General features: G+C 39.6%; 1 protein-coding gene across 1 annotated transcript; it reads right to left on the bottom strand.

Moving 5' to 3' along the window:
* Positions 1 to 1,696: 1,696 nt before the first annotated feature.
* On the bottom strand, positions 1,697 to 22,255 carry LOC117707084 (calcium-activated chloride channel regulator 3A-1-like). The gene is made up of 14 exons (XM_034500437.2): positions 22,067 to 22,255; positions 20,070 to 20,210; positions 19,722 to 19,869; positions 19,257 to 19,365; positions 17,410 to 17,587; positions 12,808 to 13,035; positions 10,159 to 10,392; positions 8,110 to 8,287; positions 6,974 to 7,074; positions 6,001 to 6,225; positions 5,380 to 5,644; positions 4,225 to 4,392; positions 3,852 to 4,091; positions 1,697 to 2,067 (listed from the first exon to the last, which is right to left on the bottom strand). The coding sequence occupies exons 1-14, from the start codon at positions 22,223 to 22,225 to the stop codon at positions 1,727 to 1,729; spliced, it is 2,715 nt and encodes a 904-aa protein (XP_034356328.1). The 5' UTR covers positions 22,226 to 22,255; the 3' UTR covers positions 1,697 to 1,726.
* Between the last annotated feature and the right edge of the window lie 351 nt (positions 22,256 to 22,606).

Raw genomic sequence — 22,606 nt, forward strand, 5'->3', positions numbered from 1 at the left:
GATATTAATGAACAGTGATTGCTGCTTCCTGTTATTTTTATTAGAGGTGGAATTATGTTTGTGTGGCTATCTTCCTTTGGATTTGTTGGAAGAGGATTACTTTCTTGTTCTTTCTAGGGTATAATTTCCTTGTATTGGAGCTTTCCCTCTATTATCCTTTGTCATGCTGGGTTTGTGGAAAGATATTGTGTAAATTTGGTTTTGTCATGGAATATCTTGGTTTCTCCATCTATGGCAATTGAGAATCTTGCTGGGTATAGTAGCCTGGGCTGGCATTTGTGTTCCCTTACAGTCTGTATGACACCTGTCCAGCATCTTCTTGCTTTTATAGTATCTGGTGAGAAGTCTGGTGTAATTCTGATATGTCTGCCTTTATATGTTACTTGGCCCTTTTCCCTTACTTTATTTAATATTCTCTTTTTCTTTTGTGCATTTGGTGTTTTGATTATTATGTGACAGGAGGTATTTTTTTTTCTGGTCTAGTCTATTTGGAGTTCTATAGGCTTCTTGTATGTTTATGGGCATCTCGTTCTTTAGGTTAAAGCAGTTTTCTTCTATAATTTTGTTGAAGATATTTATTGGCCGTTTAAGTTGGGAATCTTCACTCTCATCTATACCTATTATCCTTAGGTGTGGTCTTCTCATTGTGTCCTGGATTTTCTGGATGTTTTGTATTAAAAACTTTTTGTTTCTTTGACAGTTGTGTCAATATTTTCTATGGTATCTTCTGCACCTGAGATTCTCTCTCCTATGTTTTGTATTCTGTTGGTTTTCTATCTCCAGGGAAGTCTCCCTTTGTGATATTTTTTTATTGTTTTTACATCCTGGATGGTTTTGTTCAATTTCTTCACCTGTTTGGTTGTGTTCTCTTGTAATTCTTTAAGGGATTTTTGTGTTTCCTCTTTAAGGGCTTCTACCTGTTTACCTGTGTTCTTCTCAAATTCTTTGAGAGTGTTATTTACTTCATTCTTAAAGTCCTCTATCATCATCATGAGAAGTGATTTTAAATCTGAATCTTGTTTTCATGGTGATATGGGGAATTTAGGACTTTCTAGTGTGGGAGAACTAGGTTCTAATGATGCCAAGTACCCTGGGTTGCTGATGCTTGTGTTCTTGCGCTTGCCTTTCACCATCTGGGTATCCCTAGTGCTACCTGCTCTGTCTATGATTGGAGCCTGTCTTTCCTATTATCTTGGTTGTATCAGAACTGTGTGGGGTGGGTGTTACTACTGGGGTTAGAGCTGGGGCCCAAGATCTGCTCAGTGCTCAGGAGCAGACAGGAAGGAACCAGTGCTCTGGGCCAGGAGTGAGTTCCTGGGTCTTAGTAGGTTCCAGTTACCCTTTGTTTGGGGCAGGTGTTGCTATCTGCTTACCTAAGATACTGCCTGGGTTAGAGCTCCTGGGAGGCCTGCTTCTTCTGGGTTTTGTGAGATTGGGGGCAGAGCTGCCGCCTGGGATCTGCTCAGGGCTTGGGCCCAGACCAGAAAGAGGAGCTTTTATGTATTAATATTTAGAAAATGAATCGCTCAATTTAACTCATCCTTTTCAAATGTAGATTAAGGAAATACTCTGATTTACATATAGCAATGTATAACATTAATAGATTCAAATAGGAATTTACAATATTGAACATTCACTTTTATGTTACAAAGAGTTGTAGAGTAGACAATAAAGAGAATAAATTTGAATTCAAAGATTGGATTTTAGTTCTACTATAATTTCTAGTTTAAAATATGAATAAAATTGCTACAAATACAAAAACTGTCAAACTGGATATGGACATTTTGGCACTCAGATCAGGGATGCTGGGTTCCTGTGGAGGAATAAACTTGACAGCCTGTTCGATGTTGGAGACCTCGGAGGTGAGACCGGCGTCATTGTTGGCCTGAATCGCAATGTAGATCTGGGTGCCATTTCCTATTTCAAAAGTTTCTGGTTTGAACTCAAATGTTTCTTGTGAGCCAGCCTCTTTAGGTATCAGACGGGAAGTATTCACTAAGGTAGCATTGTCAAAATTTCCTTGGCGATCCGGAGGATGCTGGCTCATCCTGATGACGTATCTATGTGCTGGAAGAGAGACATCATGTTCATTAGCATCCTGAGGATGGTTCTCTGCCTCTGCACTGCGCCTGTGTGGCGTTCGGAGCAGGGCATGTGAGCTTTAGACTGAGAGCCCAGGTACCGTTTGTGTCTGGTTATCCCATCTCACTGAGTTTACGACCAAGTATACTAACAGTTATTGAAAAACAAAATGTCCAGTTTCAAAATCAGAGAAAAGCTTAATTCAATATCATATATTACCAGCCTTCCACCTAGAATCCAGGGTTCTTTTTAGAAAGACAGAGAAAGAGTAGAACTCTGTTTTAAGTTAGAACAAGGTACACACAGTGTTCATGTGGAGTAAAACCAGAAGTATCTTCTGTTTTCTTTCTTTTAATTAAGTTGAAAGAAGGAGCAATGGGGGGGGTGGTTTACTCAGAGAGCACAATGACAAGGAAGATGGAGGAGCAGGAGTCAAAGGTCACAGATGCTAGATGAGCACTGAATTTGGTCTCAGGACCTCTTCCCACCTCGGCTAGCACCTTGGTTCTACACTGTCATCTTTCTCATCTCCATTTTTTAAAGTGTAAAACAGAGATTCAGTCATTTGATTAATTTAACAAGAAGTTTTGACTGCTGATATTCTGATAGTTGTAAATGGTAATGAGTAAAAAGTGTTTAGGGCAATGCAGTAATATGTAATTAGTGGTTGGCTGAAAGGTTAGCTGCTGTAACTACTCTTTCATCAAGAAAGAAAGGTTCCTGTGTATTACATTCCATACTGATTTTAGAAATCTAACAGAAATGGACATAGAATGTCTTATAAATTGTGAGAATAAAATATTTATAATCCTTATTTGGTATAAAGACTTAATTTTTTATGTTTTAAATAAAGTTGGAGATACGTAAAATATGTGGCAAATAACTGATTTTTTCTCCCCTAATTAAATCCTTTGATCTATCTGTCTGTCTGTCTATCTATCTATCTATCTATCTATCTATCTATCTATCTATCATCTCTGTATCTATGTTTATTTATCTATGTATCTGTTTATCTATATATCTGTCTGCCTATCTGTCTGCCTGCCTATCTATCTATCTATCTATCTATCTATCTATCTATCTATCATCTCTGTATCTATGTCTATTTATCTATGTATCTGTTTATCTATATATCTGTCTGCCTATCTGTCTGCCTATCTGTCTATCTATCTATCTATCTATCTATCTATCTATCATCTCTGTATCTATGTCTATCTGTCTATGTATCTATCTATGTATCTATCTATCTATAATTTATCAATATCTGTGTATCTATCTACCTATCTTTTATCTATTTGTCTGCCTGTCTGCAGTTATCTGTTTACCTGGTGTGTTTTGTACTTTGTTGACTTCTAAGAGCCAGCCTTGTTCCAGATAATTTGACAGCATTGCAGGCTCAGCAGTAATTGAATAAAATTGAGCAAAGACAGAAATACTTAGAAAATTGACCTTATTTGAGACAAAAGGATACAAGAGAATGTTGTTATTTCATCTTCTCATTTAATTTAAAAATAGTTCAAATTGAGACAGGCAATTTGATAAAAAACAATATGAAAAAAGCTGTGTTGGAATTTTCAAGTTAGAACAGGAATAATTTGTGTCTTGTATCTTTTGGGTTTCAGTTTTTATATTTGAATATAAATGAATAATGGGTTACTGTTATTTATTCCATAAATGTTATGCAGAAATAAGACATTGGAGAAGCTTTAGAAAAATGAAAGATAATGGGATTTCTTTCAGAACATTTTAAAACTCAGTATCAAACTTACCTCTTCCTTTATCGAGGACCTCGCCAGGGGCGGTCCATGTAAGTTGAATATGATCACCTATAAACTCAGCCTCCAGGTCTGTGACTTTACTGGGTGGGAACACATGAGTGTGGTTGCCATCAGGGGGCGCTCCAGACACAGTAAACGACCCTCCAGAGGTTACTCTGCTGAAGTCTTCCACTGTAGCTTCTGTGGCTTCTTCTGGGACTTCCGGTTTGGGTGGATTTAGTATAATTTGATCTACATCCCAGCGAAACAAAACAAAACAAAAATAAAACAACAACAACAACAAAAAATTGTAATTTTTATATTGTCCTGTCTGTTTTTGTAAGTTCTTGCAGGTAGTCGGTGCAGATATAGAAAAGCTACTTACCATTTTCAACGTAGCCAGGTACATAGAAAGACTTAATCTTTTGTTTTAGAGTTAGTTTAGTGATGTTCTTCCTTGCCTGGGCATTGACCTTTAAGCTGTATCTGCCGTTTCCATGGAAGTCTGTGAAATATCTTGAGTAGATGCCATCATTTTTGAGTGTGTCAGCACCTTGGCATTGAAATGTAAGAGTTAGTCAAGTCGTCTGGTAAGTAAAAAACGAGAGTTGTAACGGTGAGTACAAGGGGATGGCAGTTGTTTCATAGATAAGGTGACACAGTTTCAAGTACAGGAATTCTAGAGTCATGTTATTTTGCTTCGAAGTTTGTCTTGGTCACATGATAACCCTATGATTTTGGAAGAATTCTCAGGTGCTCAGTCCTTTTTTGTGGTGCTCATTTAAATAATAATAGTGGTTCCTATTTCATGCAAGAAACTTATCAAAATAAGAAAATACAAAGATAAGACAGTGGATTAAAACACTGATGCTGGAAGTGAGACAAATGGTCCTCGAGTTCCCTCCATGGTTCAAGTAAAACTAATGAACTTTAAAGATAACAGTGGTTCTTGTTAGCATTTTGTTTAAGCTCCGCCCCACTGTTACCTGGCAACAGCTAGGTGTACCCCATTCTCTATGAAAGGGGTTGTTTGCCTTCTCTCTCTCTTACTCTTGCCTTCCTGCTCCCGCTCTCTCCCCAATCCCCTCCCCCTTCTCCATGTGCTCATGGCTGGTGTCTACTCCCTTCCCCTTCCCTCCCCCCCCCCCACCTCCCTTCTCTCTCTCTCTCTCTCTCTCTCTCTCTCTCTCTCTCTCTCTCTCTCTCTCTTCCTTTCTCCATCTCTACTACCCTATTAACTCCCCTCCCCATGCCCTGAATAAACTCTATTCTATACTATACCCTTGTGTGGATGGTCCCTCAGAGGGGAATGGATGCCTCGTCTTGGGCCAGTGGAGGCACCCCCTTCCCCCACACCTCACCACAACATCCACCAAAACATATCCTCCCTCTCTTTATCTTTTTATAAGCACACCAGTACTTACAGCTGGGCAAAATTGCAACTAGATTTCTTTCACTTTAAAATATAGTTCTTAAGTGTACAGAGGAACATTGAGATAATAATTTTAAGTCTCATGGTGTCGACACAGGCTCCCATTACCTGCCCCGTTGTCCCAGAGCTCCAGGGTGACTTGTTGTCCATCTTCAGCTTCTATGATGGCTGTGACATTGGCTCCCAGAACAGGCAAAAACCCTTGGCTGACCCGTGCATACACAATCATCGGGCTAGGGTACTGGGCTGTGCTTTGACTCATGTGAGCAGTGGCGATGACTGGGAGCATGGTGGGACTTCTTGCTCGAGTGGTCACTGTCACCGTTAGCAACTGAGACTTGGTACTCTTAAGGCTGTAAGTCCAAATACCTGTCTGAAAAATAAAATTCTCCGTAAGAGGTTTGCTAGTGTTTTCCTCCTCTGTGCTTAGGATATAAAATTACTTAGTAGTGTAAATAGAAAAAGGGCAAGAGTATCTGTGATGCTGGGAATGGAGCCAGAGCCTCTGCAAGCTCAGCGGGTGTATGGTGGAGATATTGCCCCAGTCTAAACAACGACTTTTAAGATCTGATTTTATAAACTGATAATGTGGCCATGAATCCTTCTGTGTTCTATGAAGCTTACTTCTAAGATGAATTATCTGTTACTATTTTAGTATTGGAAACGTGGAGGATGCCTTTACTTTCTAACATAAATTGATAACTGAGGAAAGAAATGGAAGAGACCTACCTCGGCAATGCCTGGAATCCGAAGGCGGAGAGAGAAGATATTTAGCTTATCTTCTTGGAAATCTGAGGTTGTGTAGTTTTTTCCTTTTGGATCTTGAAGAATAATTTCTGGCTTTTGTACCGTCCAGGTGATAACAAAGAACGTGTCATTGCCTACGGTGCTGTCCACAGGTACTGTTCCATTTAGCCATTCCTTCCCGTCAGTCAACAAGACTCTGCTCTCCAACTGTTCCAGAAATTTTAAATAAGATGCAAAAACCTATATGTTATTACTATGGATTTGTAAAGTTAATGTAGTTCAGTATAATTTTGAGTTTCAAAATTCTTTTCAGTTAAAATAATTGAACGCTAAATTTTTTTTGTAAAAATAATATGTTAGGAATAAGTTAAATTGCTAAAATTAAACTTATAAAAATTATAAAGATTAAAAATAATATGAGGAATAAAGGACTGTGGGAGACAAGGCATGTTTAAGCCATGGAAAACCAAATTAAATAGGGGAGTGTTTCTTCTATGCAATGGAGCCATTTTTAGGTTAGTGTGGTGGTTTTACTAGGTAAGGTCCCCATAGACTCATGTTTGTATACTTGGCCACAGGGAGTGGCACTATTAGGAGGTGTGGCCTTACTGGAGAAGGTATGGGTGGTGGGTGTTGAGGTCTCTTATGCTCAAGCTATGCCCAGGGTGACACACACTCTCCTTCTGATGCCTGAAGATCAAGGTGTAGAACTCTCAGCTACCTCTCCAGCACCATGTCTGCTTGTGTGCCATGATGTTCCCACCATAATGGTAATGGAACAGACCTGAAACTGTAAGGCAGCCCCAATTTAATGTTTTCCTTTCTAGGAGTTGCCTTGGTCATGGTACTTGTTTACAGTAATAAAACCTTAACTAAGACAGTTAGGGAGAAATAGCTAATAATTAGCATGATGGGATTTTATTGTAACAGTGAGAAGACAAAGGGTTTTGCTGACCTGCAGAGCCTGCTGCGAGATGTTGCCACTTTTAGATGAAATCCCACTGAAAGCATCAATCAGGCTGTTGGTGCCTTCACCGGCATAAAAGCGACGCCCTCCTAAAGGGAAGTTTTAAACAGGGGAAGTCCTGTTTACTCTGTGAGCTCAACGATCTACTGAACAAGCTATTTAAGACTTAGTTACACTCCGCCAAAGATTACTTTTCAAGATCCTCAGGGTTGTAGTGTTCCAAGTGGAATTTACTTGCTCAAAGTGTGTTAAGAACAAAGCGAAACCTAAAGAACTTAAGTTGTTTGTTAGATTAATCAGTCACCAGAAGGGAGTGCAAGTTATTGTAGCAACGCCTGGATAGGATATAATTAATACCACAAGAGTGAAATTTAAGTCAGCTCTTATAAGTTAGTGGCTTATTTTCTGGTTGGCTCAAAATTGCATCAATGATAATGAGATATTGACTGTTTAGGATGAAGATAGATGAAGTGTAGAAAATAGATAATGGAGACATTAAAGGGAAGAGGGAGATTACTTGCATGTAAGAAGTTAAGGAAGAATAGGTTGCAGAGAAACGATTGCCTAAAATATGATAGTCATTACACACTTATGTAACTACTACATGGAGGAAAGCCCTGTCTGGAAGACTACTGAAGTAGCCACACAGGGGCTTGTGTGGTCAGGCTTAGACGGTGTTAGGATTTGATGGAAATACCCCACGGTAGAATGAGTCCTGAAAGGTAGTCAGGCCTCTTCAGCAAATCATGTATAGCCTCTGGGTTTCCATTGGTTCTTCTGTAAAAGCTGGATGCCTAAACATTTTCTGTTGAGTCGAATGGTATTTTTAAACTGAGGAATAATTTTGGTTGCCCTTGGGAACTGTAGAGAAATAAGGCTCTGACTAGTGGTAATTAATCAGTTGAAATTAGGCGAAGAATAAACGGTCACAACAGATAATGAGCATCATGAGATGTTGGTATGGAACAAACAGAGAGGAGGGGAAAAACCCGAGGAGCAAGAAGCAAAAATTAACTTTAAGACAGGGAATTTTTGAGCAGTTTTCAGTTTATGGAGAAAGATCATGTACAACAGAGAGACGAGAGAACATCATTTTCTATCCAAACTCTGTTCCGAAGTTGTACCTGTCATGTCCGACAGAGTCTCCAGTTCTCGGGCAGCAGAAGGCCCTAGGGCAATGGTGTGGATGACAGCACCACTGTGTTTGACCTCCTCAAAGCATGAGCTTATTCCACTGTCTTCCCCATCTGTCAGCAAGACGATCTCTGAACCGGAAGTATTCTGGCCACTGGAGGTAATTGCCTGGAGGGGGAAGCCACATTATTAGTCACAGAGAGATAATTTCTGAGTGAAAAAAGTAAGAACAAATTGCTTTAGTCCTGGAGGAGCCCTTAGGCTTCTGCCTCAGAGAGAGCTAACTGCGTTATCATTCCCAGCTGAGTTGGCACATGAAACCAGGTGTAATGTACAGGTTTTGAAAGCTGGAGTCTTGATAGACCTGGTCTTTTAAAACGTGCGAGTATCCACTACTAACAAGAGGAAGCATGAGTCATGTAAGTCCTATACAAAATTAGTAAACAGCTTCTGTTACTATCCTAGGAAGCACTTGGGGATAGGCAAGTAACCCAGGTGGTCTGGAAGGCTGCATCCCCTGGAGCTCAGCCTGGCAGTGTGTCCAAGCTCATATGAACTCCCCAGGGAAAGCTGGTGGGTAAGCGGAGCCTTCAGAGCTAGGCTCTGACTGAGTTGAATGACCCCAAAACATTTAGACATAATACGGCTAGGATCACATGCTTCTAAGGCCAACACATTCAGAGAGGCAGTGACTACTTGGAGACAAGAAGATTAGTTTACAAGGTGACTTCCTATTTTATCTCAATATTTGATGATAAATAGACTCAAGTGGAGGCTAGCTTAGGTCTGAAAATGTGAATATCAAGATTTATCAACACATGCCGTTGGCTACATCCCTCAACAAGTGCTCCTGACATTTTAGTTTACAATTTTAACACCATTAAATTTGCGTTCATTATGCTTGGTCTTTTGCTGCCTGAGGAGCACTTGGGGCTCTGTGATTTTAAATGTCAATTTGATGGGGCAGGAGTTTTGGTACCCACAGTATTAATTGGTACCAACAGCCTTCTTACACGGTTTTCCTAATGTTATTGCTTTCCACTCATGGTGGTGCCAGAGAGACTCCCCAATAAGATCTTGCTATTCAGGCTGACAAGCCAAAGATGGGTAAGATTCTGCATAGAGCCTTACCAACCTAAGACAGAATGCATTGCTTTTGATAATGAATATTCCACGAAAGGTAAGGAAGGCATTCTTGTCAGAATGACCTAAGACAGTCTCAGTCTTGTTAACAAAATAAAAAAGGGAGAGAGGCTTTTGGGGCTGCTTGGCAAGAATCTGACATGGGCTGAGGACAAGAAAATTAGTTACTTGGCAGGAATATGACATTGGCCAAGGACAAGGAAGTGGGCTTCAGGTAGGAATCTGACATTAGGCTAGAACAAAGAAGTAATTTCAGGCAGAAATCTAAATCTTAGCCTAGAACAAAGAAGTAGGCTTCAGACATGAAAATGACTTTGGGCTATAACAGGGAAGTAGGCTTAGATATTTTCGTCATCTTGATAAGCCCTTAGAAACAGTGATCACTGGAGTGTTCACGTAATTGTATTTAATGCCTTGTTTGTTCTTTGACTATTTGCATTTATTGTGTTGCTTGTTCCTTGACTATTTGCATCTATTATTACATTGCTAGACCCTCAACCTAGAACTGACCTTAATAATGCATGTAATTAAAATGGTATAAAAGCAAAATGGAGGAGAAGGAATGGAAGAGGGGGTTTCTGGGGTGGGAGAAATGGGTAAAGGGGATGACATCTGAAATGTAAGTAAGTAAAATATCCAATAAAAAAACCTTGTTATTCAATCATTGATCTCCCCTTGCATATCCACTCCCCAGTGCCATGTAGCCCTTGATGTTACATCAGGTGACAGCTGGACATGAGCTACAGAGAGTGGGAAAGGCTACTTTCTTCTCTACAAGATGATTTGTCTTGACCAGGTTAGACTATTATTAAATGAGGAATCAATGAACTCATGACCCTTGGTGAGAGTTAAAGAAGTAGTCAATGGCAAGTGATAGAATTAATTTTTTTTTTAACCTCAAATCCTTTTCTGAGTCCGTTGCAAATTGAAGTTCCACCAGCAGCTTCTTGAGGCAGCTTTGCACTGATCTCTAGGTAGGAGCTGTCATTGATCATTCTTATCAGCTGATTTTGGACTGTGGCAATGCTATCAAATGTGACCAGGCCGACCAAGGATTCTTTTTCAATAATTTGAATTAAGTACAGTTCTGCTGCTTGGTTCATTAGGGTGAGGCGAGTGATGGGGTTTCGCTGTTTAAACAAAAGCATAAAGGTAAACAAAACCATAAAAGATTACACACACACACACAAACACACACACACACACCCATAACCCCCCCCCCACACACTCACACACACACACACACACACTCACACACACACACTCACACACTCACACATGAGAACAACTCTGGAGTCTCTTTAAATCTTGTCATATTAGTGAAAGACAGAAATCACCAAGGGCTATCGATCTTGATAATAATTCATTAACATATTTTAAGATATATCTTCTTCAGTTTAGGGATCCGAGAATTAGCTCAGTGGTTAAGCAAATTTCTGTACTTGAAGAGGATTTGAGTTCAGTTCCCAGAACCCAGATGTGGCTCACAACTGTCTGCACCTCCACTTTCAGAGGACCCGAGTAAGTTTTTGGCCTTTGCAGGCCTGAGACACTCAAGTGGTACACATACATACTTTAGGCAATACAGTTATACACATAAAATAAACCTTAAGACTGTTATCTATATTTGTAAAAAATCTTAACTCTTTATATAAAAATCTAATATTTTTTCTGAATTAAATATTTTTAAAAAGTACACTTTAGTAAATAGCAAGTAGAAAAGTATCAAAAATGTTCAACTATAGGGAATTGACTAAATTATGGTATGTACATATGAAATAATTGCTAAATATAACAATTATTTTTCTGTTTTTCCTTTCTCTCCTTTATTGAAAATAGTTTTTTCTCCTAGTTCCTCCCCATCTTTCCTCCTCTCCCCTCCCTTCTGGATTCACTCCCTTTCTGTCTCTCATTAGAAAAGAACAGACTTCAATGACATAACCAAACATGACAAAATAAAATATAATAAGATGAAGCAGAAATTAGCATATTGATGGTGGACAGGATACCCAACAGGAGGAAAAGAGTCCCAAGAGTAGGCATGAGAGTCAGAGAAGCACTTGTTCTCACAGTCAGGAGTCCCATAAACATAGCTATAACGTATATGCAGAGGACCCGGTGCTGACCCATGTAGGCCCTGTGCTTGCTGCTTCAGTAAATATGATGTAGTTATTAAAACGTTTCACAGAATCCTTTTTTACAAGGGAAAAATCTTAAAGACTATTAAGTAAAAGATTGGGTTATAAAACATACAAAATATAATTAGAGTTTTGAAGGAAAAGTAAACATTAAGAATCAGAAAAGGGCTCTTACTCTCTTACTTTCTCTGTCCCTTCTCTCCCCATTCCTCTCTCCTCTCTCTCCTCTCCTCTCCTCGCCTCTCCTCTCCTCTCCTCTCCTCTCCTCTCCTCTCCTCTCCTCTCCTCTCCTCTCCTCTCCTCTCTCTTTTCTCTCTGACTCTGTCTCTGCCTTTCTCTGTCTCTACTCCCTCAACTCTCCTCTACATGCCCTAAATAAACTCTATTCTATACTAAAAAAAAAAAAAAAAAAAAAAAAAAAAAAAAAAAAAAAAAAAAAGAATCAGAAAAGAGACATGATATGTTCAATGGTGGCACCATGGATAATTTTTATTTTTTTCTTTCCTTACTCTTCTTTTTCAGATAGGATATTGCTAGGTTGCCCAGGCTGGCCTAAAACCTATGCTCACAACTGAGGCTGTTGGGAGCTGACTTTAGCAGAAAGCGGCTAGATCAACTTTGCAGCCATCTGGAACCATATACCCTGATAAGAGATTTGGTTTTCAATAGCCTACAACAGCTGAAGCACACTCTGATATCCCACATATTTTGTGTTGCTGTTTACTGCCCCCAGCTGCAAGGCGCACGTGGTAGTCACGCCTGCAAGGCACACGGTGCACGTGCTGTCCACGCTATAGACGCCTGTAAGGCTTATGTCATATCAACACCTGCAAGGCACGTGGCAAAAGCGTATAAATACCTCAGAATTCCCTTCAATAAATGAGACTTGATCAGAATCTCTGTCTTGTCTCCATTCTTCGAGTCTCTTCCCCTTTATCCTCTCTCTCTCTCTCTCTCTCTCTCTCTCTCTCTCTCTCTCTCTCTCTCTCTCTCTCTCCCTCTTGCTAGACCCTGACCCTCGGACCGGAGCGGCAGCTTGGGCCAAGACACAGTGGCCGCCAAGCGTGGAGCAGAGCAGGCCGCAACATTTTGGCCCACAAAGCCGGGCAGTACAGGCCGCGACAGAGGCTTGTTGTCTCAGTCTTGGAGTAGCTAAGATTATAGGTAGGCACCATCATATCTGACTTCACTTCTCTCTCTGTGCAGTTAAATTTTTCCTAGCTAGAACCAAAAGTTATGGGATAAAAATTATCTATAATCTTATAACCCCACTTTAACCATTGTTTTATCTCAGTGTTTGGCATAAACATCTATGTTAGTTTCTTAAAACTAAAATAAAATTAAATAATAATTCTATATTTAGCTTAAATAATTAATTTACGAAATCCAGCATATAGTTAGTCCTACTATGCTCATGCTTCCGGATTTATCCAGCACCAAGCAGACCACTCGCTGTCTGGACTTGAGCAATGAAAATGTAGGCGGAGGAGGAGCTTCTGTTCCTGTCATGGAAGTGGTATTCTGAAAGTCAGCAGACGCCTTGATTACTTCCCATGTGCTTCTGTGATTGCACATTTTGTTTTGTAGGTTCGGGGCTTCTGTATTGTGGTTTTTTTCGCTGCAAAATTCAACCACCTGAAAAAAATTAAATCAATTAAAACATGATGTTGTGATATGTAACAGGTCACCTTTGTATTTTCTTTTCCAACTATGACGTTAGCCACCAGGCGCATCCTGAACAGGATTTGTCTCCTGACAAGAATTACTTTATATTAGATGTTTTGTCATCCATTTTACATGGACATGAAAATGAGTAACGCTGTCAGTATTTAAGGCCAACGCTGTCTGGAGGTTTTAAAGTTAGATTGTCAGTGCAGAATGGTGGCCGCTCATGTAGTTACGTTAGCTTCTTGCTTCCTCATCTACTCTTTGAGGACCCCCATCCCGAATTAAATGTAAGAGAAGAGAGTATGGTTTCTGGTAATTTCTGTCCCCTAAAAGTAGAGTGGAAGAGACGGCTGTCTTTTACTGTGTTTGCTCTACGTCTCCATAGTGAGCCCAGAAACTTGAGGACAGACACCCCTACAATCTAGCTCGTTATCAGTGCCTACGAGTTTTGACACATAGAAACAATACCCGTGGAAGATAATCATTGTGTGAGAGATGTAGTTATTTCTCCAAGTGATGAATTGTAGCTAATAATTCTGCCAGTGGATTTTTTTTATTACTTTAAACACTGAAAATTCTTCAGGGTTTGAAAACCTGGAGAAAGATGAAAAAGTGTCCTTATAAACTACCTCATGGTCCAGGAAGAAAACTTCTCACAGTCAGCCCACAGAAATGGTTTTACAGCCATTTCTTTTAACTGTCCCCTAAACACCATTCTACTGTATTAAACTCAGATTTAAAACTAGCTTGATATAGCTGTATTTCTCACACTTACACCTTGAGAGCTTTGTTTCTGACATCACTCAGATTCAAATCTCCCAAATGGGGTTCTATTGGGTGGGAAAAAATATGGATGCAAACAAAGGCTCTCTTCCCATCCTTCTAGCTCTGAGGTGACGCCTGTCACACTGCACCCTCTTCCTTCTCCCACCATCTTCTTTGAATCAAGTCTCTTACCTGCCTATTGCTGGGGCTCCCAGCTGACCTCCTTGCCTCACCCACTCTCATCCAGTCCTAGCCTTCACAACAGCATTGTCACATTCCTGGAGGAATTAAGCAGCTATCTCATCTTTAGTCTAAACTTGAGAAAAGAAAAGCCCAACACCCTAGCTTTGTAGCTTTGTAAGCTCAGCCCCATTCTCTGCCTTCTGTTCAGCATGCATTTCTTGAATCCATCACAGAACTTCTGTCGCTAGAACACGCCAGAAACCTTCACCTGAATTCTCACTCACCCTAAAGGTAATTCTGTACAAATTAAGAAAACACCATTTTATTACAAGCTTCTATTCTAAAATTATTCTAACGAGTATTAGAATCTTTATGACTGTGATGGGAGTCTCCAGATGGTTCTCAACTTGTGCCGTTGAGGCAGCAACTCTGCCTGGCTCTACTTGCTGTCAATCTGTCTCCTTGCATAGAATTCTTTCTCTCTTACAGGTTTGCTAAATTCATACTATTTTTTCAATCCCCGATAAAAACACATCCACTCAGAAGCCATCTTTGGCACTTTCGTATGACTGATTCATAGATCTGTGTCTCTTCCTACTTTAACTTTTGCTCAACACTTCTACTGCTCTCCTTAAAATACTTCATTAGAAAAATTATTTGTAATAATTTACTTGGTGTCAGCTCCTAACACAGCACTGAACTTGAGTTGGAGAGAATTATGTCTAAGGGATGGAAGGAACAGATGGGGAATATTCAGTATTGGGTGCCGTCTATGTCCAGAGTTTGAGATTATATTCTGTGTTCAGTACATAATGTATTTAATCTATAGTATGATAATTAGAAATTAGTCCTATGTTGAATAAGATATATGGTTAAAACACAGTATTTGTCTCTGAACAATGCCATGTATTATTAGCTTTCCTGTGAAGGGAATAGGTGTATAGGTGTCTTTCCTTACTGTTCCTGTCCCACAGAAGCAGCAGACGTTGTGTCCTGATAGTCAAATGCCTGATGGTGTATGATTTGGAAGAGGCAGTGTGTGCTCTGATTATCTTCTTGTATCGGGTGATTTCTTGACTGGATGCTGAACATTTTGCTGATCTGGGCTCAGCCAGTTAAACTGAACTATCCTTAATCAATCATGTCAGATATTCCCAGAAGAAAGGTCCATTTAAAACTTTGTCTAGTTCACACATTTCAGAAGAAAACTTCAAATCTATAATTTTGCTTGAACTTACACCATTGCCTAGGTGCCACAACAATCTTCAGTTCCATCAGAAACTCCTTTATGCCTGTGGTAGTATCTGTTGCTTGTGTGTTGGTCTATGAGGAATTGCTTAGTTTCAATTGAGCTGCTCTAATAATTTAGAGATGTAACTTTGACTTGTTTTTAAAATAGTTTCTCATTTAAGTTATTCTTACATTTGCATACACCTTTGTAAGGTAAAGAGAATGTGTTTATATAATTTAAGGCTGGATGGCAGCAAAGGAAATAACCCACAGCAAATAAGTAAATAGACAACCTCCATAATGGCAGAAAACACTTACAGATGGTCTACAACAAGACACTTATGAATTCATAAGGAACTCAAAGAAAAACATCCCAGAAATAACAAGATTAAAAATGGTCAGATGATCTAAGTAGACATTTCTCAAGAAAATACAGGCAAGGGACTGGTAGATATACGGGAAAGAGCTCCTCACCACTGACCATCAGGGAAGGGCAAGTTAAGGCCACAGTGAGATACAATCCCACTCCAGCCAGGTGGATGCAATAAAAAAGACCAAAAGAAAATGCTGGAGAAGGTCCTAGAAAAGGAATCTGAGTTGGTGCACTAGGGAATAAAATGGAAGTTTGTGAAAACTAAATAATAGAAACACTGTATGACCAAGCAGTCTCTATCTCCATTTCTATCTCTCTATCTACATATGTTGCACAGATATCCAACAACCATATCGGCTGCACATTTATATTAGTCACAGTGTTCACAATGTAGACTCAACCTAAGAGTCCATCAATGGACGAATGGATTGACAAAATGTAGTGTACACACACTTGGCTAGTAGTCACTCACAAATGAGAACAAAGCAATATTATTTGCCACAATAAAAGTGAGCCTAGAGAACACTGTGCTAAGAGACATAATTGGGGCCTAAGAAGACAGATGCTTTGTGATCTCACTAACATTTCGAGGCTAAAAACCTTGGTATAATAGAAGCAGAGTAGAATGTTGGTCATCTGCAACTGGAAATCCAAGTGCGAAGGACACAGAGAGAGGTTGGTTAATTGTATAAAATTACAGGTAGATTACTGGAATGTATTCTAGTGTTTAATAGCAGAATAAAGTTACTCTAGTCAATATTAATTCATGTTTCAAAATAGCATGATGAGAGGATTTTGAATGTTCTTAGCACAGGAAAGAGCATAAATCTTGGAGGTAATGAATATGCTAATCAGTCCTATTTCATCAGTAGGCATTATGTCTGTCTAGTGAAATGTCACATTGTATCCCATAAATTTACTATGTGTCAAGTGAAAATTAAAAATTAAAAAAGATTGGATTTATCTAGAGAAAGAGATGACTATGTATTTTCAAAATATATTATAAATGTTAAAATCAGAATTTTAAAGCTTTAAAATTAAAAAAATGTAAGGCTTGATTTGTACCTACCTTGCATCAAGCACTGAGTTTATACTTGTTTCTATTAGACTTATAAACATAATGATAATGGAAACCCCATATTTTAATTGCCATTTTTAAAATGAGGGAACAAAATAGTAGATTTATCTGTGTTCTGTCAATGACATCTTGGAAACACACATTAGGTTTCTGTGTCAAATCCATTGACTCTTAGCACATCTGTTGATACCCCTCCAATTACGTATTTAGACTATTGTCTTTGAGAACTTATATTCTTATATCTATTCTGTGGAGACAGGACCATCTGGATTTCTCAACCAAATATTAGCATTTTATAATGGTTTGGTAAGCTTTAGCGAGAAGACAGTGGAACACCTAGAATGTCGCCTGAAGGCTCCATTTTTGATTCTCTTAGGCTGGTGTGAGAAACCACTTGGAAGATGAGTTAACTCGAGGTTGCTATTCTACACACCAGTCCAATAGACACCGGGGAGGTAAGGACTCTAACAAATTATGTGACTCAAGTAGGAAGGGTACAGTGCCACCTCTGCAGATGATGAGCAGGTTAACGAGAAGGGATAGGGTACTATCCAGACACATCCCAACCTTGCCTGCAGAGAAGAGCCTCTAATCAGTTCAGCGAGTCATTTTCTTCCTCTTTGTGGATACATAGAGTATCATAGTGAAAATAAAGCTTCACTACTTAACTCTTGGCAAGGATTCCATTGTGAGAAAAATTAAAAGTACTTACAGAATCGAGACTTTGCATGAACATTATGGAGGCCTTGGCAGTCTGGGACTTGTTTGGGATAAATGTACATTTGGGATCATACAGTCCTGTCTTTGGGTCACGTCGGCATTTCTTTGTCAAACAGCTGCCTCCCCGACACTCACTGATCACATTGGTGCCAACGATGTCGGTGGAACACCTATAATAAAAGAATTGGATTACCTAGGTGGTGCTAGATGTTGGACCCAGGGGCTGCACATGCTCTCTATCTCCAAGATATACTCTCAGCCCCAGTTTTGAAGCTTCCCTCACTCTCTCCTGTCCTGAAATCTTTTTCTCAAACTCCTCTTGGTTATGCACCAAATATTTCATTTTGACAAGAGTAGGCACAATGTTTACCTCTGCAAACCTTGGTTTTAGGAAAGCAACAACAACAACACCCAAACAACGCCCCCTGCAAACCCTGTATTTTCAGTGTATGGTTTTAAACAGCCATTGGCTTCCTAATATGATCAATAAATCTATTTTCTCTGTGTTGTAAAGGTCATTTGATAAATATCAAACTTATATGGATGTTATAATGACTAAGTTAGGTAAGAGTTGCAGAGCAATTGGGTTTTTACTGAGGAGAGGAAAATCAAAATACGTTTAAAATTCTCTTACATTTCCATGTATATAGTACATGGTTGTAAATGTATAGTAATTTGCAGCTTTCATTTTTATGATGAGTGAGCTAGGCTAAGTGAAGAGTTGAAAAATATATGCATCAAACATAGGCTTCATGACAATGATAATTGCTAAATCCATGTCAGAGAATGGGGGAGTGGGGTAGAATCCTTAAAGGATTCTAGATCTCTCTCTCTCTCTCTCTCTCTCTCTCTCTCTCTCTCTCTCTCTCTCTCTCTGTGTGTGTGTATAAATATCTTCTTATTCATACTTCATGACATTAGTTCATTTCACAAATTTGTTTGTATTATAAGAATAACAGAGATTGTAATGTCTTTTCAAAAGAGGTAGCTCTAGGGTTGGTCCCAAAGCTTAACTTACACGTGTGATAAGACTCAAAGTTTCTTGGCACAGACCAGGAGCTCAGTGGGTTTTAGGGGCTTGTTTTAACTAATATATATCTTTTTATGGTGGATCATAAGGAAACTCATTCATTTGTTTAATGCTGTAAATATTTATCCCTTGATAATTGTTTGTTTAGTTTTGACTTCATTTAGAGAATTACAAAAACAAACAAACAAACAAACAAACAAACAAACAAACTAACTAACTAACTAACTAAAACCTCCAAGAATCTTAAGCTCTATTGGGAGAAAACAAAACAAGAAGAAGATAAGCTGGTTAGCAGAAGTGTGAGCGAGGTGCAGGTGCGTTCTCTGGGACTCTCTTCAGGTCATTTAACCTCAAATGGGAGGAGCAGAAAGATCAAGAGGAGAAATAAGTAAAGGTCGTATAGGCCTTGTTTAGGCAAGGGATGGTTTTGTGGTGGGAAAGAGGGAGTCGGAGGCTCACGCTGCTCTCAGCTGAGCCTGTGTGCACAGGTCCAGGCAGCTCTGCAGACCACACACCGTGGGGGCGGTGGGGACAGAAGTAGATGTTTCTCCAGCACCCTCTTTCATCAAGTTGACATTCTCTCACAAAATTATTTCCTCAAAACACTGATTCCTATTGTTCTCAATACTTAAAAACAATATTCTAAGTGTTTTCTACTTTTAATTTTAAAGCCAAATTAAACATTTGACCAGTTCACACATAGGGCTTGAGTAGATCGACCCCCAGATCGTCCTCAGACCACCCAATACAGAGAGCTGAAGAGCCATAAATAAGAAATTGTAGAATCAGATTAGTTCACACAGTGATACCTTGTTGCTTCGATAACGTTCTTTCCAGACATGTAGAAAGGCCGGTCCATGTTATACTCGTCAAATACCCCCCACCGGAGATGGGCCCACTCATGGACAAAGACTCTGCCTGAGAGAGAAAATTGTCACCTATTTAATGTGTAAATATGCAAACTATTTAATATGGATTTTTTCTATTTAAATTTCTTGCTCATCTGCTAGCCTGAGCTAGACAACTTGAGAAACCAACATTTTTCATTAGTTCATAAACAATGAAATAGAATGACACTATCACGTGGCTTATTTAACTATTAGATCTGTATACACAACAGGTTGGCTATAATTAGCATATTTCCAACAAATTAGCATATTTCTAAATGAAGGAATTATTTAATGCTTACTTTTTTAAGTCTTAGAAATCCACATTAATGGTAGTGGTTTGCTTTTCCCCAGTGGAAATAAGAAGAATAAAATAGTTATTTCTACCTCGGGGTCCATAGATATTCATGTTATCCGTGAGCAGGAAGTTTGGAGTGAAATGTATGTACTGTCCTCTGTCCCCACACTGTCCATATTGAAGGGTGTAGGGATCGTCTCCGTATTTCAGATGAGGATCGGCAACTATGACGTCTGCCTAAGGTGCAGAACAACAAACCCAGTCAGATTCCAGGAGTGGTAGAATCAAGCGATTTTACAAACAAGGACTGTCTCATTTAACTGATGAAAGCTATGTTACTAATTTTCTTCCCAACAGGATTAGTATTCACCAAAAGGTACAAGCATTCATCTGTAAAAGGGACAGGAACCAGTTTAGGAGAGGGATGTGACACCTACTTGGTCATATGATTCTTGTTTCGGTGTTAAGTACTCAGTTTTTGACTTCCAGGTCGTGGGAACTAAAATGCTTACATTCCTGAAATAAAATCTTCCTTCAGTGGCTTCAAACAGGTACGTGGAGGCTTGAGTTACCATTTCCTGACAAAATGAAAGGTACATTGTGGTAATAATGTCACACAACGAAATTAGTGTTGAAGAGTGTACAGAAATCAGAAGCAGATAGAAGCTCCTTTCCCTTAAATAGAAATAATTTTACAGTCTCAAGTCTGTATGTTTCTTTTCATGTGCCTAAATTTGCGCCTGTTTTTACCTGTGTCCTCTTGCAGTCAGGAGTATAGGTTGGAGATAGTATATGTTGGGTCACTTATAAAAGTAATTAGGATTGGAAGTCTGTGGGAGATGCTCAGAAGACGAGATGGAAGAGTCTAAAATCAACAGTCAGCACCCTGACCTGCGGTGGACGAGCTGAGTTGAATAGAGGCATGATGGCCGACATCCCTGGCTCCTACGGCTGCTGAGGACAGCAGATCTGTACCACAATGAGCAATCTCCACTGGCCATGCAAAAACTGTCGAATTCTTGCTGCAACTTGGAGTGCCAATGAGTAGAGAGCTGGTTGTTCTCCTCCTGTTGCTGCATCTGTTGGCCTGGGTAAGATTCTAAGTGTCCTTGGAAAAGGTGAGCGAGTTGAGTGCTGTCAATCAAAATGGCTGCACTCCCTCTTTTGTGCAGCTCTGACAAACAAGCATGAGCTCTCTTTTGTGTTGTTAGAAGGAGAAGCTATTCCAGATGCAGATGATAGACAGCATTGTGAGGAACAGCAAGAAATCCAAAGCACCATCAGCAGCAGAGAGCAAGTGGAGACAAACCAGGCTTTTCTGCACTAGAAAGCATCCCCGAATGCCCAAGACACACTCAGCCTGTGTGGAGGACAGAGGGTTGCTGGGGACCCGACGAGGAAGTACATGTGCTGAAAATAAAGAAGAAAGGACACTCTTCCGAGTGGACAGAGATGACTTGGGTCAGGGTTCAGAGAATGGCCACTTGGATTTGTTCTTTATATGTTTTTTTGTGACCCAGTGCATACTGGGAGATAATGTGTTGTGCAAAGAGGGTTGCTCTTGAAGGACAAAGTCTTCTCACTTTCTGAATCTTATATTTTTAAGCCCCCAGTTACATAACTTGTGAGTTTACGGTTTGTTATACTGTATACTTGATATACTTGATGTTAACTTTGTCTTTAGTGAACACACTATACTTAGAGAAGGAATATCTCAAAATAAGTGCAGTAAACATTTCTAATTCACATCTAGTAAATGACCAAGTTTTACCAAGTGGTAAAAATAAAAATATGAAGGGCTGATTGATTTCAGTTTGGTCATTAATTTTATAACTGTAGACCACTTACTTTCTTATTTACGTAACAGTTAGAGTCCTTCCTCTTAGTCAGATCTTAGTGGTACTGAAGGGATGTAAGACTAGAGTACATATTAAAACACTATATGCTAAAATACTTTATTATACTGCTACAAGTAAAATTAGGAACAAATCAACTTCAAAAAATGTGTATGTTTCCCTTTAAGGTAAGATGGGTAAGGACTTTTGGTTTTCCAAAGTTGGGCATGTAGGAGCAACCGGAGGAACTGCAGCACAAGCTGCCAGAGCTAAGGTGTATGTTTGCTGTATAGACTATAAACCCCCGTTATTAGATAAGGGATGAGAACTCTGCCCCACTTGCTCTGAAGTCTGTTACCTTACCTAGTTACTAAATTACTAACAGCCTGGACACTGATCTTAATGTATAATAGAATATACAGCTAGGTAGATCCTTATCTTGACTGTAGATAATACTGCAGACATGATGAAGACAGTCAAAGCGCCCCTTGGGAGGGTAAAACCGTGTGTGTGAGTGTGTAATTGTGTGTGTGAGCTCAGATGTGCAGGCAACAGAATTATTGACCCGAAAATATGCAGTTAATGAAAACCCTTCTTACCTTTATGCTTGGGATGAGTCTGTCATTCTCTGGCACACTGGGGTTAATTGCAATGATCACACCCTCGTATCCATTGTTGTTGAGATGGACCATGGAGCCTTTCCCAGCCTGCAGGAGATGCAGGGTGAGGAACAGAAGGACCTTCAGACCTGGCACCATGTTCACACAGCTACAGTGAGACAGTGGTGGCACAGAAGGGTATTTATATGTGTGCTTCACTCAGGAACCTGAATCAAGACGAGAGTATTTGCATATATGTGTAGAGCGGAGTCCTGGTATTTCTTGGTGACCTTCCTTATTGCTTCTATTCTAGAGACTTAATGGCTAAATGTCAATGGGGATTGTGGTAAACACATTCATTGCTCTTTCTAAGGCACCTAGTATTTACTGCAGTGTGAAGTCATCCTCATAGTTGTGGGTATTTGTCATTGCCACCGTTTTCATCATCACTGCCATCATCATCATAAGTATACAGCCCCACAGGGCTAAGTTTTCAGGGTCTGTTTATAGGGCGAGGTTAGCAACTGATTTAAAAAAAAA

This window comes from Arvicanthis niloticus, chromosome 4 (assembly GCF_011762505.2).
Source record: "Arvicanthis niloticus isolate mArvNil1 chromosome 4, mArvNil1.pat.X, whole genome shotgun sequence".
Lineage (NCBI taxonomy): Eukaryota > Metazoa > Chordata > Mammalia > Rodentia > Muridae > Arvicanthis > Arvicanthis niloticus.

Bases quoted from the DNA above. Each gene is read 5' to 3' on its own strand.
- LOC117707084 (XM_034500437.2), bottom strand. From the start codon at position 22,225: ATGGTGCCAGGTCTGAAGGTCCTTCTGTTCCTCACCCTGCATCTCCTG. The intron at 19,366-19,721 runs GTAGAAATAACT...TTTCTCTCTCAG, and splicing joins GAATATCTATGGACCCCGAG to GCAGAGTCTTTGTCCATGAG. The intron at 6,226-6,973 runs GTCAGCAAAACC...TTTCTGGAACAG, and splicing joins TCTCGCAGCAGGCTCTGCAG to TTGGAGAGCAGAGTCTTGTT.